The following is a 23,517-nucleotide window of genomic DNA, read 5'->3' on the forward strand; positions in this document are numbered from 1 at the left end:
GCTAAGCACTGTGCTAAGGGCTGGGGTAGATACATGATAATCAGATCGATCACAATCCCCCAAGTTTATTAACATGGAAGCCAAGCGCAAGGGTCAATAGAAGCGATTCTCTCTTTGACCCAAAGACTGGGGTGGGAGAAGCTGAGGGAGGAAACATTATCATATTCATCCCATCCCCTGTCACTTAAAACTTCACTTCTTTCCCATCTGTTTTTCTCCTCCCCTCCCTACCACAAATTATTTTTGAAAGACAGTGCCTCATTAGTTGACCTTCTAAATCATTACCACAGAAGGGAGGCTCTGGGTGAAACCAAGATGACAGAGGTCAAGAATGGAGGGTGGAGATGACACTTCCTTAGGTTTTGGCCCAAAAATGATTATCTCAACTCTAGGGCTGAGAGCCGAAGGATGGGGGAAGCAGGGAAGGGAACAGAGAATGGGCAGGGGATGACATTCAGAAGTTAGTGCTCATTAGATTTAAATATTATCTGAAACAAGTTAATCTATAGGAGAAGATCTGTTCTGGAGAATCTGGAGTAAAATGGGACAAACAACAATAAACATACAAGCTCTTCATAGCATGCCAAAAAATTGGAGGGGCATAGTAAGGTCTGGGCCATGAGGTTGCTCTGTGGCCAAGCACAAGACATCTTTTCAGCCGTATCTGAGATCTGTGGGGTCAACCGTTCATTCTGCCTTGGATTCCTTTATATGGGTCAGAAATGGTGGGTGCAAGAAATCCAGCATCCTGGAGATCTGGGAGCATAGAGGATCCCCAGTCCCAGCCTAGGATCTTCCTGAGGCCAGTTTCAGGACAGAGCAGGCACAATCAGGGCAGCCACATGCCCTGAATCTCCAGGTGTTAAATTCCCACAAAGCTCACTATCCTAGGTTCAGTAGCACCCAAGGCCATGAGTGAGAATCTGGAAAGCCTAATTCCCAACCAGGCCCAAGAAAGTTTTGTCATTCTTCTTGAGGGGGCTAGGACCAGGACTTGTGACCTTCCCCTGAGGACTCTTTCTGCCAGTGAACCCCTGAAACTCCACTGAACACAAAGAGCATGGTCCCACACTTCCATTTAAGGCTTACTGCATTAAATCATCTGTTACATATTATTTCAAAAGATTAGTTTCAAAAGTCCAATCCTCTTTGGCTGAGAACTTTTTGTGTAACATCCTCTTTAGCATAATGCTCTAACCACAGACAAAAATTTCCCTAAAAACAGGTATGGGGCTAGAGCATAGACAGCTCAGACACTGCCACCTTCTGCCCAAATTCAGGGTTGAGAAGCAGAAAGAAGGAGCCATGTAATGAGAGAGAAACCCTAAATCATTTCTGTTGGGAATGTTTGAAAAAGTGTAAGGGGTATAAATCATGGAAAAGAACACTATCTTGGGGCATGGAATAAGCTACAAGAGTTACAGACAGCGTCTACATGGTGACAAACAGTTACATTAGGGTTAGAAAAGCCTCACTGGACAATAAGCCACACAACTACAGTGCAACCTGAAAGGCAGGAAACAGGAACTCCTCAATCAAGATGGCCTTGTAGATAGGTGCAAAGTGGGGAAAAGGACTAAAAGGAGCTATACCCTATGAGGTAGAGGTAGTTATCTGATGGTGCTTTAAAATGTAAGTTTTATACAGTCATTTAGAATACTGGTATGTGCATGCATTATGCCCAGTGAGGATAATAATAATGTTGGTATTTGTTAAGCGCTTACTATGTGCAGAGCACTGTTCTAAGCGCTGGGGTAAACACAGGGGAATCAGGTTGTCCCACGTGGGGCTCACAGTCTTAATCCCCATTTTACAGATGAGGGAACTGAGGCACAGAGAAGTTAAGTGACTTGCCCACAGTCACACAGCTGACAAGTGGCAGAGCCGGGATTCGAACTCATGAGCCCTGACTCCAAAGCCCGTGCTCTTTAAAAGTCATTCAAAGACTGACTTGGTCTTGTGGATAGGGGACTGGTATTTCAAGGGACTGTATATGGAGGTAGATAGATATCAATTTCTGATAAATGGAAATGGGGTACCAGCTATTGAATGATCTGAGATTTCTTTGTTTCCTTAAATAACTTTTCAAAAAAAGCAAGGTGTTCCTGATCCTCACCGTCAAGAACACATTCATCTTTCTGTTGCTTTGTAAAAAATAGCTGGTAATTTGCCCCAGTTTCAGGAACTGAGGTGAGGTTTTCTAAATAGGAGTAGAAGCCACAAGCTATGAAACCAGGCTTATAGGGGAGACCATTTTCAAATTAGCATAATCACCTTCTAGGTACCTTGCTCCTCTAATGCTAACCTTCTTTCAGTACTTCGATCTCTACTATCTCACTACCGAACCCTCGCCCATGTCCTCCCTCTGTCCTGGAGCTCCTTCCTCAAATCTGACAGGCAATTACTCTCTCCCCATTCAAAGTCTTATTGAAGGAACATCTGCTCCAGGAGGCCTTTCCTGATTAAGCCCTCATTTCCTCTTCTCCCACTCTCTTCTGCATTTTCCTGACTTGCTCCCTGTTCACTCCTCTTTCCAGCCCCACAGCATGGCTCAGGGTAAAGAGCCCGGGCTTGGGAGTCAGAGGTCATGGGTTTGAATCCCGACTCTGCCTCTTGTCAGCTGTGTGACTGTGGGCAAGTCACTTCACTTCTCTGTGCCTCAGTTCCCTCATCTGTAAAATGGGGATGATGACTGTCGGTCTCACGTGGGACAACCTCATTCCCCTGTATCTACGCCAGCTCTTAGAACAGTGTTCTAGTACTAGTTCTAGTAACACTGTACATAGTAAGCGCTTAACAAATACCAACATTATTATTATTACTTATGCACACGCTCAATAAATACGATTGAATATCTGTAACATTTATTTACATTAATGTCTCTCTCTCCCTCTAGATTGTAGGCTTGTTGTGAGCAGGGAATGTGTCTGTTACTTGTTATATTGTACTCTCCAAAGTGCTTAGTACAGTGCTCCTCTCACAGTAAGTGCTCAATCAATACAATTGATGAATGAATGAATGGATGGATGGATGGATGGATGGATGGATGGATGGATATGAAACATGATATTCTCTTATACCTTATCTGTTGGCCAGGTCTGCAACATCCTTGGTAAGTCTTTTTCAACATCTATAGAAGATATTTGCCTTGCAGAGATTTAAGAAGAGGCTTTTGTGGCTGGGGACATAGACTTTCATCTGCACATACCTCCTCTGAAGGCAAAATGAGTCTGTCATTTTTAAACTCACAATCAAACCTTCACGCAAATGTGTCATTTGGTCCAGAAATGTATATGTGTAACCCATTAAACACCTTGATACTCACTCCAATCCCTGAGTATTTATGTTAATACTTTTATATTCTACTATTCTACTTTTATATTCTACTATTTCCCCTCTCCATAGTCTAATGTCTGTCTCCTCCTGTAGACTGTAAGTTCCTAGTGTACATCTGCAACAGTGCTCTGCACAAAGTGCTCAATAAATACTATTGAATGAATGAATGAAAACTCTGTTGTATTTTACTTTCCCAAGTAAGTACTCAATAAATACCTCTGATCGATTCCTCTTCTCCTTCTCCTCTCCTCTTTTTCTTCTCTCTTACTTATTTCTTCCCTTCTTTTTCTTTGTCCCTTTTCAATGTCCTGTGCAGATATTGGGAGCTGGGTCTGTCCTTGCAGTTAGTTATTTAAATGAGGTCCAAAACATATCACCTCTGATCTTCACAATAGTCTGATTGTCTTGTGATTACCAAATGTCAGTCCATAGATTACATCAGTGTAGTCTTTGGTTTTCTAAAACCAACTATTTCCATCTGAATCTTCGATTTCAGTTCCAGCAACCTATTTGACACCTCAGACAGGGCTCACCCTTAGGCTCACAGGAGAGTGGGAGTGGGCAAAGATAGGGGCAGGTAGAGGACAAGCACTTGGAAACTATTTCTAAAGTTCATTCATTCATTCATTCATTCAATAGTATTTACTGAGCGCTTACTATATGCACAGCACTGTACTAAGTGCTTGGAATGTACAATTCGGGAACAGAGAGAGACAATCTCTGTCCAATGACACGCTCACAGTCTAAACGGGGGAGACAGCAAAACAGAACAAAACAAAACAAGACAACCTCATCAAGATAAATAGAGTCAAGGAGATATACACCTCATTAACAAAATTAATAGGGTAATAAATAATATATACAAATGAGCACAGTGCTGAGGGGAGGGGAAGGGGGAAGAGCAGAGGGTGGGGGGGAAGGGAGGGGAAGCAGAGAGAAAGGGAGGCTCAATCTGGGAAGGCCTCCTGGAGGAGGTGAGCTCTCAATAGGGCTTTGAAGAGGGGAAGAGAGTTAGTTTGGCAGAGGTGAGGAGGGAGGGCATTCCAGGACAGAGATAGGGTGTGGGCCAGAGGTCAACGGCAGGATAGGCGTGAACTGGGGACAGTGAGGAGGTGAGCGGCAGAGGAGCGGAGTATACGGGGTGGGCAGTAGAAAGAGAGAAGGAAGGTGAGGTAGGAGGGGGAAAGGTGATGGAGAGCTTTGAAGCCAAGAGTGAGGAGTTTTTGTTTCATGCGAAGGTTGATAGGCAACCACTGGAGGTTTTTGAGGAGGTGAGTGACATGCCTAGAGCGTTTCTGTAGGAAGATGATCCGGGCAGAGGAATGAAGAATAGACTGGAGTGGGGAGAGACAGGAGGAAAGGAGACCCAAGGAGAGACTGACACAATAATCCAGTCAGGATATTATGAGAGCTTGTACCAGCACGGTAGCAGTTTGGATGGAGAGGAAAGGGTGGATCTTGGTGATATTGTGAAGGTGAGACCGGCAGGTGTTGGTGACGGATTGGATGTGTGGGGTGAATGAGAGAGCTGAGTGAAGGACGACACCAAATTTGCGGGTATGTGAGACGGGAAGGATGGTCGTGCCGTCCACAGTGACGGGGAAGTCAGGGAGAGGACAGGGTTTGGGAGGGAAGATAAGGAGCTCAGTTTTAGCCATGTTGAGTTTTAGGTGGAGGGCAGACATCCAGGTGGAGATGTCCTGGAGACAGGATGAGATATGAGCCTGGAGGGAGGGGGAGAGAACCAGGGAGGAGAAGTAGATTTGGATGTCACCTGCATAGAGATTTTAGTTGAAGCCATGAGAGCGAATGAGTTCCCCAAGGGAGTGAGTATAGATGGAGAACAGAAGAAGGACAAGAACTTACCCTTGAGGAACCCCTACAGTTGGTGGATGGCAGGGGGAGGGGGAGCCCACAAAAGAGACCGAGAATAAACAGCAAGAAAGATAAGAAGAGAACCAGGAGAGGACGGAGTCTGTGAAAACAAACTACGATAAAGTGGAGGAGAAGGGGATGGTCGACGGTGCTCAAAGGCAGCTGAGAGGTCGAGGAGGATTAGGATAGAGTAGGAGCCACTGGATTTGGCAAGAAGGAGGTCATGGGTGACCTTTGAGAGGGCAGTTTCGGTGGAGGGGATGGAGGGGATGGAAGCCAGATTGGAGGAGGTCGAGGAGAGAGTTGGAGTTGAGGAATTCAAGGCAGCGAGTGTAGATGACTCATTCTAGGAGTTTGGAAAGGAAGGGTTGGAGGGAGCTAGGATGATAACTGGAAGGGCAAATGGGGTCAAGAGAGGATTTTTTTAGGATGGGGAAATATGGGCCTGTTTGAAGGCAGAGGGGAAGAAGTCACTAGAGAGTGAGAGGTTAAAGATAGAAGTTAAGCAGGGGAGAAGGGCAGGGGCGATAGTTTTTATAAGGTGAGAGGGAAAGGGGTCCGAAGCACAGGTGAAGGTGGTGGCACTTGCGAGGAGGGAGGAGATCTCTGAGGATACTGCAGGGAAGGATGGGAAAGTAGGGGAGAGGGTTGGGAGCTCAGACGTGATAGTGTTAATTTTCGTAACAAAATAGGTGGCCAGATTGTTGGGGGTGAGGGATGGGGGGTGGGGGGAACAGGGGTCATGAGGATGTTATCCCACAATCAGAACTAGGTTATCAACAGTTACAATCAAACTGAAACCTAGATGCTTCCGGTTTTTATTCAAGCTTGAAAGTATTAGATCAAAACTAAACCAAAGAAAATATTTCACCAATGGGTGGGAGGGCATATGGAACTCATTTTCAACACCACCTGGAATGTCAGCAGGCTCAAAAGAGATTTGGATAAATTCATGAATGAGGGGTCCATAGGTCCATAACAAGTTAAAGTGGAAGGAAAGTTAGGAATATATAAGGAAAATTTTAAGGCTTTTAAATGGAGCACTCCAGTATACAACCATCACACAGTTCTTCCCAACACTGAGTAAAGGAGCAGAGGCAGTAAACTGCAGTATTTCCCACTAAAGGGAAGGTGGCAAACTATAACCTTAAAAACAGAATAATGCCACAACTATCAGTTATCTAGGCCTCAGTGTGGCTTAGTAGATATACCCCAGGCCTTAGAGTCAGAAGGACCTGAATTCTAATCTCAATTCTGCCATGTGTCTGTTGTGTGACCTTGGGCAAGTCACTTAACTTCTCTGGGACTCAGTAACCTCATCTGTAAAATGGGGATTAAGAGTGTTAGTCACATACGGGAAAGGGACTGTGTCCATCCTGATTAACTTCTGTCTCCCCAAGTTCTTAGAACCATGTTTGGCACATAGTAAGTACTTAACAAGAATAATTATTATTATCATATTTCTGCATTTCATTTTCCAAGGTGTTGCTGTAGATAGTGAGAGCCTACCTGAATGACAAGATAATGGTTCACCAGGCATGGTCCTTTGGAGAGCCAAGTATGAGATCGTCTTCAGTCCTGGTATCCAACATATCTCTCCAAAAATAGTAAAGTATCCTGTTTCCAAAAGAGGGGGCAGGAACATGGAGGAACATAACTTTTGAGGCTAGAGTGGGCATTGAGTGTAAGATCTTTGAAGGGAACATGTCACTTCTTCATCCTATACTTCTCAAGGACTTGGTAATATTAATAATAATGGTGGTATTTGTAAAGAGCTTACTATGTGCGAAGCACTGTTCTGAGTGCTGGGGGATACAAGGTGATCAGGTTGTCCCACGTGGGGCTCGCAGTTTTAGTCCCCATTTTACAGATGAGGTAACTGAGGCATAGAGAAGTTAAGTCACTTGCCTAAAGCCACACAGCTGGCAAGCAGCAGAGCCAGGATTAGAACCCATGACCTCTGACTCCCAAGCCCGTGCTCTTTCCACTGAGCCAGGCTGCAGTGGACCATACCAAGTGGACATTCAAGAAGTGCTTCTGCTAGTGCTACTGCAGCTACTCTAATGTGTCGCCAAAGATTGCACCCCTAACCTCACTTAGAGGTCTCGCAATGCTTACTGCTGACTACAGGGAGACCAGGTGAGAGAGTGTGGCTAGCTCTGCAGAAACCATCTCCACTACTGGAAAAACAACTCAACCTCCAGTCTTACTGACAGTGGCATACCCTCTCCTCCTAAACAAAAGTCTTCTGCAAATAGGGATCTCAAATTTTGGCCTTTTGATATGGATGAATAATAATCATGGTATTTATTAATCGCTTACTATGTGCCAAGCACTGTTCTAAGTGCTGGGGTAGATACAAGCTAATCAGGTTGTCCCCAGTGGGGCTTACACTTTTAATCCCCATTTTACAGATGAAGTAACTGAGGCATAGAGAAGTTAAGTGACTTGTCCAAGGTCACACAACAGACGTGGCGGAGCCGGGATTAGAACCCAGGTCCTCTGACTCCCAAGCCCGTGCTCTTTCAACTAAGCCATTCTGCTTCTCTAATAAGAGGGGGTGTTAAGAAGAAGTTTCTTTACTTCCACAAAGTCCTATAGCTCCAAGCCAAAGACCCACTTGAAATTCTCTCTCATATCTGTAACATCATCATCATCATCAATAGTATTTATTAAACATTTACTATATGCTGAACACTGTACTAAGCACTTGGGAGAGAACAATACAACAGAGTTGGCAGATACAACCTCTGCTCACAGCAAGCTTATGTTCCTGTCTGTCTACCACTGTAAACTGTAAGTGATACGTGGGCAGGGACTGTTTCTACCAATTCTAGCATATTGTACTTCACCAAGTGTTTTGCATAGTATTTGGCACATAAGTGATCAAAAAATACCACTGGTTGATTGACTGTGGAGGAGAGTGGTGACATGGCTGAAATCCAATTACAATGTCAAGAAATCAAGGAATTGCTGGTAGTCAGTCAATCGTATTTATTAAATGCTTACTGTATGCAGAGCAACATAATGAGTGCTTGGGAGAGTACAATAGAACAATAAAACAGACATATTCCCTGCCCACCATGAGTTTACAGTCTAGTTGCTACACCACATGCTCTGTCTGTGCACTATATACACCTGTGTACATGACCAACTGTCTGAGGCTCTTAGAGGTTTTTAGGCACCAGGATTAAACCAGATCTGGTTGCAGTGTATACATCCAAACTTCAGACAAACAGAGGGGCAGAAAAGTTCAATGACTTACTCAATATTATCCAGGAAATGTTTTCCTTTATATGCCAATCCACTCCCCTTGTCTTACCTATGCTGTTCAGTGCTCTCTGACCCAAAGAGACGCCATGGACACATCTACCCCAGAATGCTCCACCTCCATCTGCAATCGTTCTGGTAGTGTGCCCTCAGAGTTTTCTTGGTAAAAATACGGAAGTGGTTTACCATTACCTCCTTCCATGCAGTAAACTTGAGTCTCCACCCTCAACTCTTTCCCATGCCGCTGCTGCCCAGCACAGGTGAGTTTGACTTGCAGCAGATTGCCTTCTACTCACTAGCCACTGACCAAGCTATGAATGACATGGATAGACCTCTGCTTGACTTTCCCTCTTATAGTCAAGACTGGTAGAGTACTGGAAACACTCCAGGTGTGACCCTGAAAGGGTAATCCACTCCCCACCTTCCCTTTATTTGAATGGAATTCATTACGCATTCCCACCACTGGTCTTAAGCATTTAAATCATTCCTCCTTATTTCCTTATCTTATTTACTAGTTCTCTTCTCCCACTATATCCCAGCTCACACTCTAAGCTAAATTAACATCATTCTACCTCATTCTTCAGTTGGCCACCTCCAGAGCAAGGGTTTGCCACAAAGAAATTCAAATGGCTTTGCCACATTTCTTTTCATTTTAGATTCAAAATTAATAAACCAAAGATTAATAGAGACCATTGGATTGCTAATTCCTTTAATAAACCAAAGATTAATAGAGATCATTGGATTGCTAATTCCTTAAAATCAGGAATCACATCTTTTACTACCTTTTTGTTATGTTCTATAATAATAGGAAAAATAATAATAATAATAATTATGGTACTTGTTCAGAGCTTCTATGTCCTGGGGTAGATACAAGTTAATCAGTCTCTACCATTCATTCATTCAATTCAATCATAGTTAGCACTGAATATGTACAAAGCACTGTACTATACACTTGGAAGAATACACTACAACAATAAACAGACATATTCGCTGCCCACAACTAGCTTACAGTGTGTCCCAAATGGGGCTCCCACTCTTATCCCCATTTTACAGATGAGCTGAGACACAGAGAAGTGAAGTGACTTGCCCTAGGTCACACAGCATACATGTGGCAGAGTTGGGATTAGAGTCTATGTCCTTCTGACTCCCACACCTCTGCTCTATCCATTAAGCCATGCTGCTTCTCTAGGCACCTACTACAGTACCCTGCACATAGCAGGAGCTCAATAAATGCCATTGATATTGATAGATATTCACATAAAATACTTCAGATTGAAACATTCTGGATGGCAGATGAAAACCCAATATTTAAAATGTTACTAAAGTTGAAGGTAATGAAGGGCTGTAGTAGCCAGCGATGTCAAGATTGGAAAGTTCCAACATGCCTAGGAAATCATTGTATCTCTATAATAATAATGTTGGTATTTGTTAAGCGCTTACTATGTGCCGAGCACTGTTCTAAGCGCTGGGGTAGACACAGGGGAGTCAGGTTGTCCCACGTGGGGCTCACAGTCTTAATCCTCATTTTACAGATGAGGGAACTGAGGCACAGAGAAGTGAAGTGACTTGCCCACAGTCACACAGCTGCCAAGGGGCAGAGCCGGGGTTCGAACCCATGACCTCTGACTCCAAAGCCCGTGCTCTTTCCAGTGAGCCACGCTGCTTCTCAGTGAGCCACGCTGCTTCTCTATAGATACTGCAATCCTGTGCTGGCCAGAAGAGAGGATTGGCAGGCAAATTTCACAGCTAAATAACTATTGCAACATTTGCCCCAGCGGAAAGAGCCAGGGACTGGAAATCAGGAGAACTGGGTTCTAATCCATTTCTGCCATTGCCTTGCTGGGTGATGTGGGCCAAGCTCTAATTTTTCTGCGTGTCAGTTTCCTCGTCTTTAAAATCAAGATTAAATCCTGAGAAGCAGCATATCTGCTTGTCAGCTGTATGACCTTGGGAAAGTGACTGAACTTCTCTGTGCCTCAGTTTCCTCATCTGTTAAATAAGGATTAAAACTATAAATCCTACATGGAATGGGAACTGTGTCCAACCCAATTATCTTGCACCTGCCCCACTGCTTAATTCAGTGCCTGGCCAATAGTTAGCACTTACCAAGTACCACAGTTATTATTATTATCAATATTACTACTCCCTTTTACTTAGACTATGAGCCCCATATGGGTCGGGGACTGTGTCCAACCTATCTTGTAACCTCCCCAGTGCTTATAACAGTGCTGGGCACATAGTAAGCCCTTAACAAATGCTATAATTATTCATTATTATGAAATGGGGTGTTAAATGCATCATGAGCCATACATGAGTCGCAGCAGAAGCAGCTGCTTCTTGGAGAAGCAGCGTGGCTCACTGGAAAGAGCACGGGCTTTAAAGTCAGAGGTCATGGGTTTGAATCCCAGCTCTGCCACTTGTCAGCTGTGTGACTTAGGGCAAGTCACTTCACTTCTCTGTGCCTCAGTTACCTCATCTGTAAAATGGGGATTAAGACTGTGAGGCCCACGTGGGACAACCTGATTCCCCTATGTCTACCCCAGCACTTAGAACAATGCTCTGCACATAGTAAGCGCTTAACAAATACCAACATTATTATTATGAGACAGGCTGTATGTTTCTGATCTCATAACCTTGAATCTACCTTAGCACTTAGCACAAAGCGCTTAGTAAAGGCCACAATCATTGTATCAAAGGTGACCATCCAAGTCAACCAATGTCAGAATCCCACTTGTCTCTTCTCTTTGGACACTCTTCAACTTCAGTTATGAAACTGTCTTTCTCAAAGGCATCTGACATCTTATTTGCTTCCAGAATTTAGAGTTCAGGGAGCGTTTATCTGCCACGTGGTCTTCCTTCCACTTGATGGTGCCTTGCTGTTTAATAATGTGCCTGAGGGACTCCCGCAGCCCACTGTAGTCACCGACTCCCTCCATCTCGATCACAATCACTTTGGAGTCATTCTGTATCATGGCGCTGTGCAGGGCAAGCTCCTGCTCATAGGCAAACTCTTCACAGTGCATCACCTGACAGTCCAAGATGATCATTTGCCTCCGGCTCTTCTGAATGCTCGTTTCCACTGCAGTGGCTGCATCTGGTGACAGATAACCACATTGGTGGGTCAAGGGCTGCTGCAGCTAGCCAGCAACAGCACTGACCTCATTCTGTTCCCAGACTGGAGTGGTTTCCTAATGAGGTCCATTCTGAATGCAAAGCCTTCAAATTCAATCATAGGATGGCCCTTTTTTATGGTATTTTTCAAATCCTTATTATGAGTCCTAGTGGCTAGAACATGGGCCTGGAAGTGAGAAGAGCCTGGGTTCTAATCCCAGCTCCACCACTTGTCTGCTGTGTGACCTGGGCAAGCCACATGACATCTCTGTGCCCCAGTTACCTTACCTGCAAAATGGTGATTAAGAATGTGAGCCCTATGTGGGACATGGATTGTGTCTAATCTGATTTGCTTGTATCTACCCCAACACCTATTACAGTGTCTGAAACATAGTAAGCACTTAAAAAATACCATTATTATGTGTCACGCACTGTTCTAAGGGTTGAGGTATATACAAGATACTCAGGTTAGACACAGAAGCAGTGGAAAGAGCATGGGCCTAGGAGTCAGAGGACCTGGGGTTTAATCCTAGATCTACCAGTTGTCTGCTGCGTGACCTTGGGCAAGTCACTTAACTTAACTCGTGCCTCAGGTTCATCAACTATAAAATGGAGATTCACTACCTGTTCTCCCCTCCTACATAAAACTACATGTGGGACACTGACTGTGTTCAACCTGATTAATTTGTCTCTACTCGTATCTACCCCAGTACTTAGAAAAGTGCATGACACATAGTAAGTGCTTAACAAATACATTAATAAATAATTTTTAAAAAGTCCTTGCCCTAGGTGGGACTCATAGTCAAAACTGGAGGGAGGAAGATTTTAATCCTTATTTTACAGATGAAGTAAAATTTGAAATTTGAAGCACAGAGAAGTTTAGTGACTTGCCCAAGGTAACAAAGGAGTAAGTGGTGGAGCTGTGATCAGAAGTCAAGTCCTCTGACTCCCAGGCCCATACTTTTACCACTGGGCAACACTGCTTCTCTAGGCCCTTCTCAACAAAGAGGGTGAGATATATATGTGTGTATGTGTGTGTGTGTGTGTGTGTGTGTGAGAGAGAGAGAGAGAGAGAGAGAGAGAGAGAGAGAGAGAGAGAGAGAGAGAGAGAGGAGAGGCTCCTCATCTGACTTCATGGATTATACAAGGCTGGATTCAGGAGGAGCTATGGATACAACCTGGGGGAAAGCTTCTTGACCATCATTTTCCATTTTCTGAACCCCACAAGCCACCTAATCTAAGGATGAGAAGAATGTGAGGCCTTAGCCTAAAGCAGACATGGGGCAAGAAGGCCTATTTACTGAGGAAGCATCCTTTCTATGGGGCTCAGCAATCCAGCAAGACGGGTGCGCAGAATTCCCGCCTACCATCTGGATTCGAGGCCCTGGAAAGCCTGTCACCTTCCCTACAGAGGTCTCCTCTTAGAAGTTAAGGAGCGATCAAATTTCAAGAGTGTTTCCAATGAGGAAAGAACACAAGAGCCGCCCTGCATTGGAGCACAATATGAAGCTTCTCATTTAAAATGCAAAGAATCCCCTTCAAAACAGGAGTGTATTAAGGAGTATTTGTGGTTTGGTTTGAAGGTAATGTTGCCAAGGCTGAAATTGTATCCAAGGGTGGGAGTGCCTTTTATTGAGAATTCCTTAGACACTTGCACACTGCACCTGATAAAATACAGAAATGAACTTTTTCCTGGTCCTCTGACAATCTGGGTGCTCAGAAACCAAGGGAGATTTTGAATGACTCCACTATTTCTCTCAGCAAGAAGCCAGGCTGGGACTGATTGCGAGGAAAGATATATCCCAACACCAGAAGGACATGCATTTGATTTGTTTATGTAGTAATGTGATGGTCTGTGCTAAGTTACCCATACTATCTTGTGGGCCCCTTCCTGTGCCCAGTGGCACAAACTGTGAGGTGGCTGGCAGGAATAATGGGTGCAGTATGTGGACAAGGCACAGATTTGCTCTGGAAGCTCAGTATCCACAGTTACTACTATACCCTTCAACATTCTGTATGCCATTGATGAATGTTTCACTTCAGCACAAGAAGACAGATTGGAAATTGGAAAGTTGTAGGAGCTTCAGGGCACTAGATTGCAAGCTCCTTGAGAGCAAAGATCATGTCTACCAACTCTACTGTATTGGTGAGCTTTTTACAAGTGATGGTAAGGAGTTTTCAGTTGATGCGGAGGTGGATGGATTGGAGGCTTCTGTGGAGTGGGAAGATGTGAGCTAAATGGATTTTTAGAAAAATGATCCAGGCAGCAAAGTGAAGTAAGAACTGAAGCTAGGAGAGCCAGTAGGCAAGGAAGTCAGATGTGAGGAGGCTGATGCTTTAGTTAAGGTGGGATATAAGTGCTTGGATCAGCATAGTAAAAGTTTGGATGGAGAGGAAAGGGTGGATTTTAGCAATGTTGTGAACACAGAAATGTTAGGGTTTGGTGACAGACTGAATATGTGGGTTGAATGAGAGAGATGAGAGAGATAATTCCAAGGTTATGGGGTTGTTAGACAGAAAGGAAAGTGTGTTGCCTACAATGCTGAGAAAGACAACGAGAGGGTGGGGTTTGGATGGGAAGATGAGGAGTTCTGTTTTGGACATTTTAAGTTTGATGTAATGGCAGACATCCAAATAGAGATGTCCTGAAGGCCAGGGGAAATGTGAAATTGCAGAGAAGATGAGCAGACAGGGCTGGAGAGGCAGATTTGGAAATTATCTGTAAAAAGATGGTAATTGAAGTGGTGGAAATTCATTCAATCGTATTTATTAAGTGCTTACTGTGTGCAGAGCACTGTACTAAGTGCTTGGAAAGTATAATTTGGCAACAAATAGAGGCAATCCCTACCCAATAGCAGCGTGGCTCAGTGGAAAGAGCCCGGGCTTGGGAGTCAGAGGTCATGGGTTCGAATCCCAGCCCTGCCACTTGTCAGCTGTGTGACTGTGGGCAAGTCACTTCACTTCTCTGTGCCTCAGTGACCTCATCTGTAAAATGGGGATTAACTGTGAGCCTCACACGGGACAACCTGATTCCCCTATATTTACCCCAGCACTTAGAACAGTGCTCTGCACATAGTAAGTGCTTAACAAATACCAACATCATCATTATTATTAATATAAGTTCTTCAAGTGAGTGGGCAAAGATGGAGAAAAGAAAGGGACTCAGAACTGAGTTTTGAGGGACTCCTACATTTAGGTAGTGGGAGGCTGTGGAGGAGCCTGAAAAAGATACTAAGAATGAGTGCCACATTTGCTGTGTGAACTTGGACATGTCACTTAACTTCTCTGTGACTCATGAGAAATAAGGCTGTGAGCTCCATGTAGACATGGACCAGTCAGCGAGTCAGTCAGTCAATCATATTTATTGAGCACTTACTGTGTACAGAGCACTGTACAAAGTTCTTAGAAGAGTACAGTATAACAAGAAACAGACACATTCCCTGCCCATAACTTGCAATCTTATTAGTTTCTATTTACCACAGTGCTTAGTTCATACAGGGTCTGAATGGTAATTAACAAATGTCATTTTAAAAAGTGCTTAATAAAGTGCTCTGCACACACTAAGCCCTCAATAAATACCGCTGATTGATTGTCAGAATGATGTATTTTCAAATTGTCAAGAAAGAAGCAGCTTTCATGCAAAAATTCAGTGAGGACAAAAGGCAAGAAGCAAAAGAGAAAACAGTGCCAAGTGTTGCAAATATGAAGTTGACAGCATACAAGTTATTTTGTGTGCACAGTATGGCCAGAATGATGAGTCACACATGGGCCTTTTGAGTCGTACAGGCATACATAGGTGAATTTCACTGTCAGTGGTATCTTCTTTGAATATGAAGGACAAATATAGATCTGGACTAGACCTGTTGTTTTAGAGGAAGTTCAGAGTCACTATGGTCACTTTTTTTTAAATGGTATTTGTTAAGCATTTGCTTTCTGCCAGTCACTGTACTAAGCACTGGTGTGGATACAAATTGGGTTAGACACAGTCTCTGTCCCATATGGGGCTCACAGTCTCAATCCCCATTTTACAGATGAAGTAACTGAGGCCCCGAGAATTAAAGTGACTTGCCCAAGGTCATATAGCAGACAAGTGATGGAGGTAGGATTAGAACTCATGACTTTATGACTCCCAGGCTCATGTTCTATCCAATAGGCTGCACTTAGATGACCTGCAATTATCTGACTGCAAAACTTTTAATAAAATGCAAAAATCTCTTATAAACAAATATTATAACTCAATTAGAATTAGTCACCTAAAGATCAATTTGAATCCACAATCTCATAAATCTATAAAGTCTATTGCGACACTTACCTTCCCCAGGTAGCAGATCTCGTCCATAAATACACAGGTTGTAGCCACATTTACTTTCCAGAACATCAGGGAGGATTTTATGAACAAAATATTCCACAGAACTTGCACCATCAGTACTAATTTTGTCATTTCTGGGGTACACAACATAAGCATCATAGATCTTCCCATCTGAAAGTACAGAAGCATAATTCTTAGTGGATTAAAAGAGCTATTTATTGATCATTCAGTCATTGGTATTCATTGAGTGTTTACTGTGTGCGCGGCACTGAACCCCTCCCTCTTGGAAACACTCTCTAACCTTGGCTTCACTGACACTATCCTCACCTGGTTCTCCTCCAATCTCTCTGACCACTTCTTGCAGTCTCTTTAATGGGTTCCTCCTCTGCCTCTGCCCCTCTATCTGTGGGAGTCCTTCAGGGCTCAGTTCTGGGTCTTCTTTTATTCTACATCTACACCCACTCTGTTGGAGAATTCATTTGCTGCCTTGGCTTCAACTACCATCCCTATGTAGATGATTACCAAATCTCGCTCTCCAGTTCTGACCTGTCTCCTTTTCTGCACTCTCATATTTCCTCCTGCCTTCAGGGTATCTATGTAATAATTATGGTATTTATTAAGTGCTTTCTATGTGTGAGGCACAGTACTAAGCACTGGGGTGGATATAAGCAAACCAGGTTGATCACAGTCCTTGTCCCACATGGGGCTCACCGTCTCAATCCCTGTTTTGCAGTTGAGGGAACTGAGGCACAGAGAAGTGAAGTGAGTTGTCCAAGGTCACACAGCAGACAAGCAGTGGAGTTAGGACTAGAACTCAAGACCTCCCCACTGACACCTCAAATTTAACATTTCCAAGTCCTCCCCCTGACTTCCCTATCTCCATAGACTCTCTGTCTTAAATGTCTGGACTCTAGGCACTATCCTCAACTCATCTCTCTCATTCATCTGACACATTCAGTCTGTTATGAAATTCTGTCGGTTCCAACTTCACAACAACTCTAGGATCCACCCATTCTTCTCCACACCAAACTATCATGTTGATCCAAGCACTTATCCATTCAAATACTATTATTATTATTGTTATTATTATTATTATTCCTCCTTGATTAGTGCATCAACCTCCTCCCTGACCTCCTTGACTTCTATCTCTCCCTACTATAGTCCATATTTAGCTCTGCTGCCCCATTTTGCTAAAAAAATGCTCAGTCCACATCTCCCCTCTCCTCAAAATGCTCCAATGTTTGCCCATCTATCTTCACGTCTGAAAGAAACTCCTCACCATCTTCTTTAAGGCGCTCAATTAGCTCTCTCCACCCTATCAACTCACTGATCTACTGCAACACAACCACCACACTCCACTGCTCTAACAACAACCCACTCTCTGACCTTGATTTCTTCAATTTCACCTCCAATCCTTTGTCAACATTCTTCCTCTGTCCTGGAACACCTTCCCCCTTACTATCTGACAGACCACCACTTTTCCCACTTTCAAAATCTCCTAAATTCACACCTCCTCCAAGAGACCTTCTCTTGTCTGAGCTTTCATTCCCTCTACCAAGCCTCCCCTGAGTGTCACCTATGCACTTTGATCTGTGCTCTTTAAGCACTTAATATCTACCTCATCTCAGCCCCACAGCGCTTATGTACATATACTTATAGTCTTGTATTTCCTCTATCAGTAACTCATTTGACTATCTCCCCTTCTAGTCTGTAAACTCCTTGTGTGCAGGGATGGTGTCTACCAGCCACTACTGTATTGTACTTTCCTAAATGCTTAGTACAATGCTCTGAACACAGTAAGGGCTCAGTGAATTCTGTAATTGATTTACATGTTTCAATATTCCAGTTTAATTAGGCCTGGGGAGACAGTGTGGCCTAGTGGAAAGAAAATGGGACCAGGAGTCCCAGGTTCTAGTCCCTGCTCTGCCCCTTCGTTGACTCTGACTTGGGGCTAATCACTTAACTTCATGGACCCTCAGGTCCTCACTTGTAAATTGGGGATAAAATACCTGCTCTCCCAATGTCAAAGTCTATGAACTCACTGTATGACAGGGGTGGCAAGAACAAAGGCTTGGGAGTCAGAGGATGTGGATTCTAATTCCGACTCTGACCCTTGTCTTCTGTGTGACCTTGGGCAAGCTACTTAGCTTCTCTGTGCCTCAGTTACCTCATCTGGAAAATGGGGATCAAGACTGTGAGCCCCAGGTGGGACAACCTGTTTACCTTGTATCTACCCAGCACTTAGAACAGTGCTTGGCACATAGTAAGTGCTTAACAAATACCAAAATTATTGAGACTGTGAGCCCCACGTGGGGCAGGGACTGTGTCCAACCCAATCTGCTGATATCCACCCCAACACTTAGTACAGTGCCTGGCACAAGTTAAGCACTTAACAAATACCATAATTATTATTCAGAAGGCCATGGGTTCTAATTCCATCTCTGCCACGTGTCTGCTGTGTGACCATGGACAAGTCACTGACTTCTCTGTGCCTCAGTTGCTTCATCTGTAAAATGGGGAATGAGACTATGAGCCCCACATGGGACAGGGACACAGTAATCCAATCTATTTGCCTGTATCCATCCTAGAGCTTAGTATAGTGCCTGGCCCATACTAAGTACTTAACAGACACTACAATTATTATTATTATTATTACTATTATTAGACAGCCCTAAAGTAATCAAGAGGTGATTATACACACTTTATATATAGATATATGTATAGAGAGATAGAGATACATAAATCTAGCCTACAGCAGATGGTCATCAAATACAAGGTCCAAACTATATCTCTGATCATATCATTTAAGTTAATTCCATAAATTCTGAGACTCTTCTAATGTACTGTACAAAAGGTTGAACTAGAGCAGAAAACATTAAGTCTTTGCCCAACAACCCATAGGGTAGATGCACATTTGTTTCCTATCACAATGCTTGGTACGAATCCATTTTTCAAAATTTGTTCTTATAGTATCAACAGGAAGAGATGCATTTCTTCACCAAGTGGGGATTTCACTGGAAATGATCACTGAAATTCAGTTTTGATAGAAAGTCAAACTGAGGAGAATGAGCCCTCCTTTCCTCTTATTCCATTCCCTTCTGTGTTGCCCTGACATGCTCTCGTTATTCATTTCCCCTCCCAGCCCCACAACACTTATGTACATATATAGAGATATATGTATAGAGAGATACAGATATATAAATCTAGCCTACAGCAGATGGTCATCAAATACAAGGTTCAACTATAACTATGATCATATCATTTAAGTTAACTGGGAAGCAGTGTGGCTCAGTGGAAAGAGTCCAGGCTTGGGAGTCAGAGGTCGTGGGTTCTAATCCTACCTCTGCCACTTGTCAGCTGTGTGACTTCGGGCAAGTCACTTCACTTCTTGGTGCCTGTGACCTCATCTGTAAAATGGGGATGAAGACTATGAGCCCCACGTGGGACAACCTGATTACCTTGTATCTCCCCCAGCACTTAGAACAGTGCCTGGCACATAGTAAGTGCTTAACAAATACCATTATTATTATTATTATTATAACTGTAATTTATTTATATTGATGTCTGTATCCCCACTAGACTGTAAGCTCATTGTGGGAAGGGAATGTGTCTGTTTACTGTAATACTGTGCTCTCCCAAGCATTTAGTACAGTGCTCTGCACACAATAACCACTCAATAAATGTGATTGATTGACTAACTGGTAACCATGGAAGCAGAGAAGACCAGGAAGCCTGAGGAGTATGAGAGACGGGCCTGTTGGGTGTGCCCATGAGAAAATTGTTTTCAGCTCTGGAAGTCTGCAATATTTGGGGGGTTAGGAAAGAAAAAGGAAATGATCCTAGCCAACAAGCCAATCTGGGAGAGCTGAAAAAGCTTCCTTCCTCCTTACCAATCCCCTGATTTCCCTCTTCCTCTCTTCTTTTCCTCATCTCCCCTTCCTTATCCCTCAACCAACGAGTGGAAAGGTTTGTCTTTTGAAAAAACAAACTGAAAATAAAATTCACTTACCTTCTCTAGATTTATATGGTCTAGCTACTTCTCGCCACAGGAGGATAAAATCAATCCAGAACATTTTTAACAATATAAATAAGACAGCTAATAGGGCTAATAATATAAGAAGCCCCATGAGCAAGTAGATGGTGCTCCAGTGATGAACTGTAAAGAAAAAAAAAAGATGGGGAGAATGAACGAGAAAGAATGTATCGTTGAGCCAGGGCAGGTGGGGCAGTTTGATAATTGCTATGATTCTCTGTCTGCATACCAGGGAGAGAGATCAGAGCTCATTTCAAGCAGAAGCATCATATGGATCATAAGATAAGAAAGCCAAAGCAAAAACAGTGCCAGACTCTGCAAACAACAAACGTGACAGCACAACAAAGGCCAGTCTTTGTGTGTGTACACACTGTGTGGTCATGATTCTGGGTCCCGCACTGGGTTTTTCAAGCCATACTAATCCACTGATGAATGTCTCTGCTGTTGGTATCTTCAACTAAGAATGACAACTATACATTTTAATTAATCCTACACACAAATTCTTTGTTTCATAAAACCTGCAGAGGCTTGGTTGCCTCTCAGGGAAGAAATGGAACCCAGAGGATCATGAGCGTGGCTCAGTGGAAAGAGCACGGGCTTTGGAGTCAGGGCTCATGAGTTCGAATCCCGGCTCTGCCACTTGTCGGCTGTGTGACTGTGGGCAAGTCACTTAACTTCTCTGTGCCTCAGTTCCCTCATCTGTAAAATGGGGATTAAGATTGTGAGCCCCACGTGGGACAACCTGATTCCCCATGTCTACCCCAGCGCTTAGAACAGTGCTTGGCACATAGTAAGCGCTTAACAAATACCAACATTATTATTATTATGAGAAGCAGCATGGCTCAGTGGAAAGGGCACGGGCTTTGGAGTCAGAGGTCATGGGTTCGAATCCCAGCTCTGTCACTTGTCAGCTGTGTGACTGTGGGCAAGTCACTTAACTTCTCTGTGCCTCAGTTACCTCATCTGTAAAATGGGGATTAAGACTGTGAGCCCCACGTGGGACAACCTGATTCCCTTGTGTCTACCCCAGCACTTAGAACAGTGCTCTGCAGATAGTAAGTGCTTAACAAATGCCAACATTATTATTATAAGGGACATGAGTGGTTCTGGAGGAGGGTAAGTGAAGATGGGAAAGGAATAGAGGAAAGGACTTGGAGTGTAGCTGCAACTCTAGCTAGGGTGGCTCTCCTGAATACTGGACAGGGAGATACCCGTGATGTCATGTAGTTTATGCGGGACAAGTAACATAATTAGGCGCTATGACCCTAGAAGATTTCCCCAGACAGAACTGCCCCCATTATGGCCAGAGTCTTTGTGCTCCCCACCTAGGTCAGTGTGAAGTCTAGCGCGGCATCCAGATCACAGAACTTGGTGGTCCCAGTTCACTCAATGCCAAAATAAAAAAGAGGAACTGAAGGTTTCCAGTTGGGACAAATTCGCTGAAAATTGGAGAATTGACCACCCTCCAGCTGGGGAAGTCCTGTTTTCAGTCCCAACCTACCTGGATTTAGAGGTACTGGTTCACTAGTTTCCTACATCCTTTCCCATGTACCCTAACTGCCCTCATTTCCTACCCACTCCTAGCTCTTGTAGCCCTTCAACTGGCCAGACCAGTAATAATAATACCAATGTTGGTATTTGTTAAGCGCTTACTATTTGCTGAGCACTGTTCTAAGCGCTGGGGTAGATACAGGGCAATCAGGTTGTCCCACTTGAGGCTCACAGTCTTCATCCCCATTTTACAGATGAGGTCACTGAGGCACAGAGAAGTCAAGTGACTTGCCCAAAGTCACACAGCTGACAGGTGGCAGAGACGGGATTAGAACCCATGACCTCTGACTCCTAAGCCCGGGTTCTTTCCACTGAACCACGCTGTAACCAACACTGGTCCAGATTTTTTTAAACTGTTGCTTTAATTGTATCTTCATGGTCTGCTCCCAGGTCTCTTCCCCAGTCACCTCGAGTACTCGCCACACAGCCGGGATGCTTCCCATCCCTCAGCCTTGACTGGGACACGAAGGGGCACTCCAAGCCAGGGAAGGGAATGAAGGCAGTTGTCAAGTTATTAAAAAAAAAAAAGGTAAAATAAAAGAAAAAGACCTGACTGGCTTTGGACAATGGGCAAGCCTGGTGGAGGGGGCCAGAGAACAAGTGTGGAGAGAGTGAGTTTGAAGTGTAAGCTCATCCTCTAGACTGTAAGATCTTCCTCCAAACTGCTAGCTCATTATGGGCAAGGAACCTGTCTGCCAATTCTGTTGTACTGTACTTTCACAAGCAGTACAGTGCTCTGCACATCTTGTCTTATGCTGTTGAGTGGTCTCTGACCCATAGCGACGCCATGGACACATCTCTTCCAGAACGAACCACCTCCATCTGCGACCATTCTGTCAGTGTATCCCTAGAGTTTTCTTGGTAAAAATACGGAAGTGGTTTATCATTGCTTCCCTCCATGTGGTATCCTTGACTCTCCACTCCTGACTCTCTCCCACTCTCCCATGCCACTGCTGCCCAGCACAGGTGAGTTTTGACATAGAAGATTACCTTCCACTTGCTAGCCACTGCCCAAGCTAAGAATGAAAATGGATATGTCTCTGCTTGAGTCTCCCTCCCGTAGTCAAGACTGGCAGAGCACTGGAAACTCTCCAGGTGTGACCCTGAGAGGATGGCTCTACACATAGTAAGCGCTAAATAAATACCACTCATAGAGTGATTGATTGATTGAGGGGGAGGCAGGGGAGTTAAGTCTTGGTAACTCTAAGGGGGACAGGGAGGGGGCAGGGAGTGTCTGGGAGGGGGCGGGGAGGGTTTACTTACCTTGATAAGAGGGCGACAGGTTCGGAGGGCTTCGTCTGACAGTGCAGCAGAAGTGGCTGCGCTGTCGGCTGTCTGAAGGGATCACGTGATGATTTCTGTAAGGTGGACCGCTCTATAGCAGCCTGAGCTGGATGAGTACAAAGTGGCAAAGAGAAAGAAAAGCCTAAGGTAGCTGAGGGAAAATGTAGCATCAGTGGGATAAGAAAGATGGAGACCTGACAGAGGGCAAAGGTTGAGGGACTTCTAGAGGAGAAAGCAAAAAATTGAACTGTGCTGATTCACTGGATCATGTTGTCTCCACAAAGAACTGATTGCTCCAGCAGGAGGCACAGCTCTTGCTTCCGTGGTGCCATTTTGTCTTTGTGATAATGTGTGTAAAACAAGCTTTTTCACATTCCCCCCTTTTTGTCCGATGACTTGCCCTCTATGCCCTCCTCTGCCCTCTCACCCTTCCTTCTACAGCACGGGTCTGGGGGTCAGAAGGTCAAGGTTCTAATCTCAACTCTGCCAATTGTCTGCTGTATGACCTTGGGCAAGTCACTTCACTTCTCTGGGTCTCAGTTACCTCATCTGTAGAATGGGCAATAAAAATGTGAACCCCACGTAGGACATGGACTGTGTCCAACCTGATTTGCTTGTATTCCCCATCCCCAACCCCAAGTGTTTAGTACAGTGCCTGGTACATAGTCAGTTCTTAACAAATACCATAATTATTATTATTATGTCTGGGGAATCAATGTGGTCTAATACACAGAGCAAGGAGTCAGAG

At 44.1% G+C, this 23,517-nt stretch overlaps 1 protein-coding gene across 1 annotated transcript in view; it reads right to left on the bottom strand.

Moving 5' to 3' along the window:
• Positions 1–11,096: 11,096 nt before the first annotated feature.
• Positions 11,097–23,517, bottom strand: part of IL1RL1 (interleukin 1 receptor like 1) — a 47,037-nt gene continuing 34,616 nt past the window's right edge. The window contains exons 10-12 of the mRNA XM_029048882.2: positions 19,911–20,057; positions 15,905–16,072; positions 11,097–11,575 (exon numbers count right to left, since the gene is read on the bottom strand). Of these exons, the coding sequence (XP_028904715.1) occupies positions 11,247–11,575; positions 15,905–16,072; positions 19,911–20,057 (644 nt within the window). The 3' untranslated portion in view covers positions 11,097–11,246. The remainder of the gene's footprint in view (positions 11,576–15,904; positions 16,073–19,910; positions 20,058–23,517) is intronic.

The sequence above is a fragment of the Ornithorhynchus anatinus genome, chromosome 2 (assembly GCF_004115215.2).
Source record: "Ornithorhynchus anatinus isolate Pmale09 chromosome 2, mOrnAna1.pri.v4, whole genome shotgun sequence".
NCBI classification, from domain to species: Eukaryota; Metazoa; Chordata; class Mammalia; order Monotremata; family Ornithorhynchidae; genus Ornithorhynchus; species Ornithorhynchus anatinus.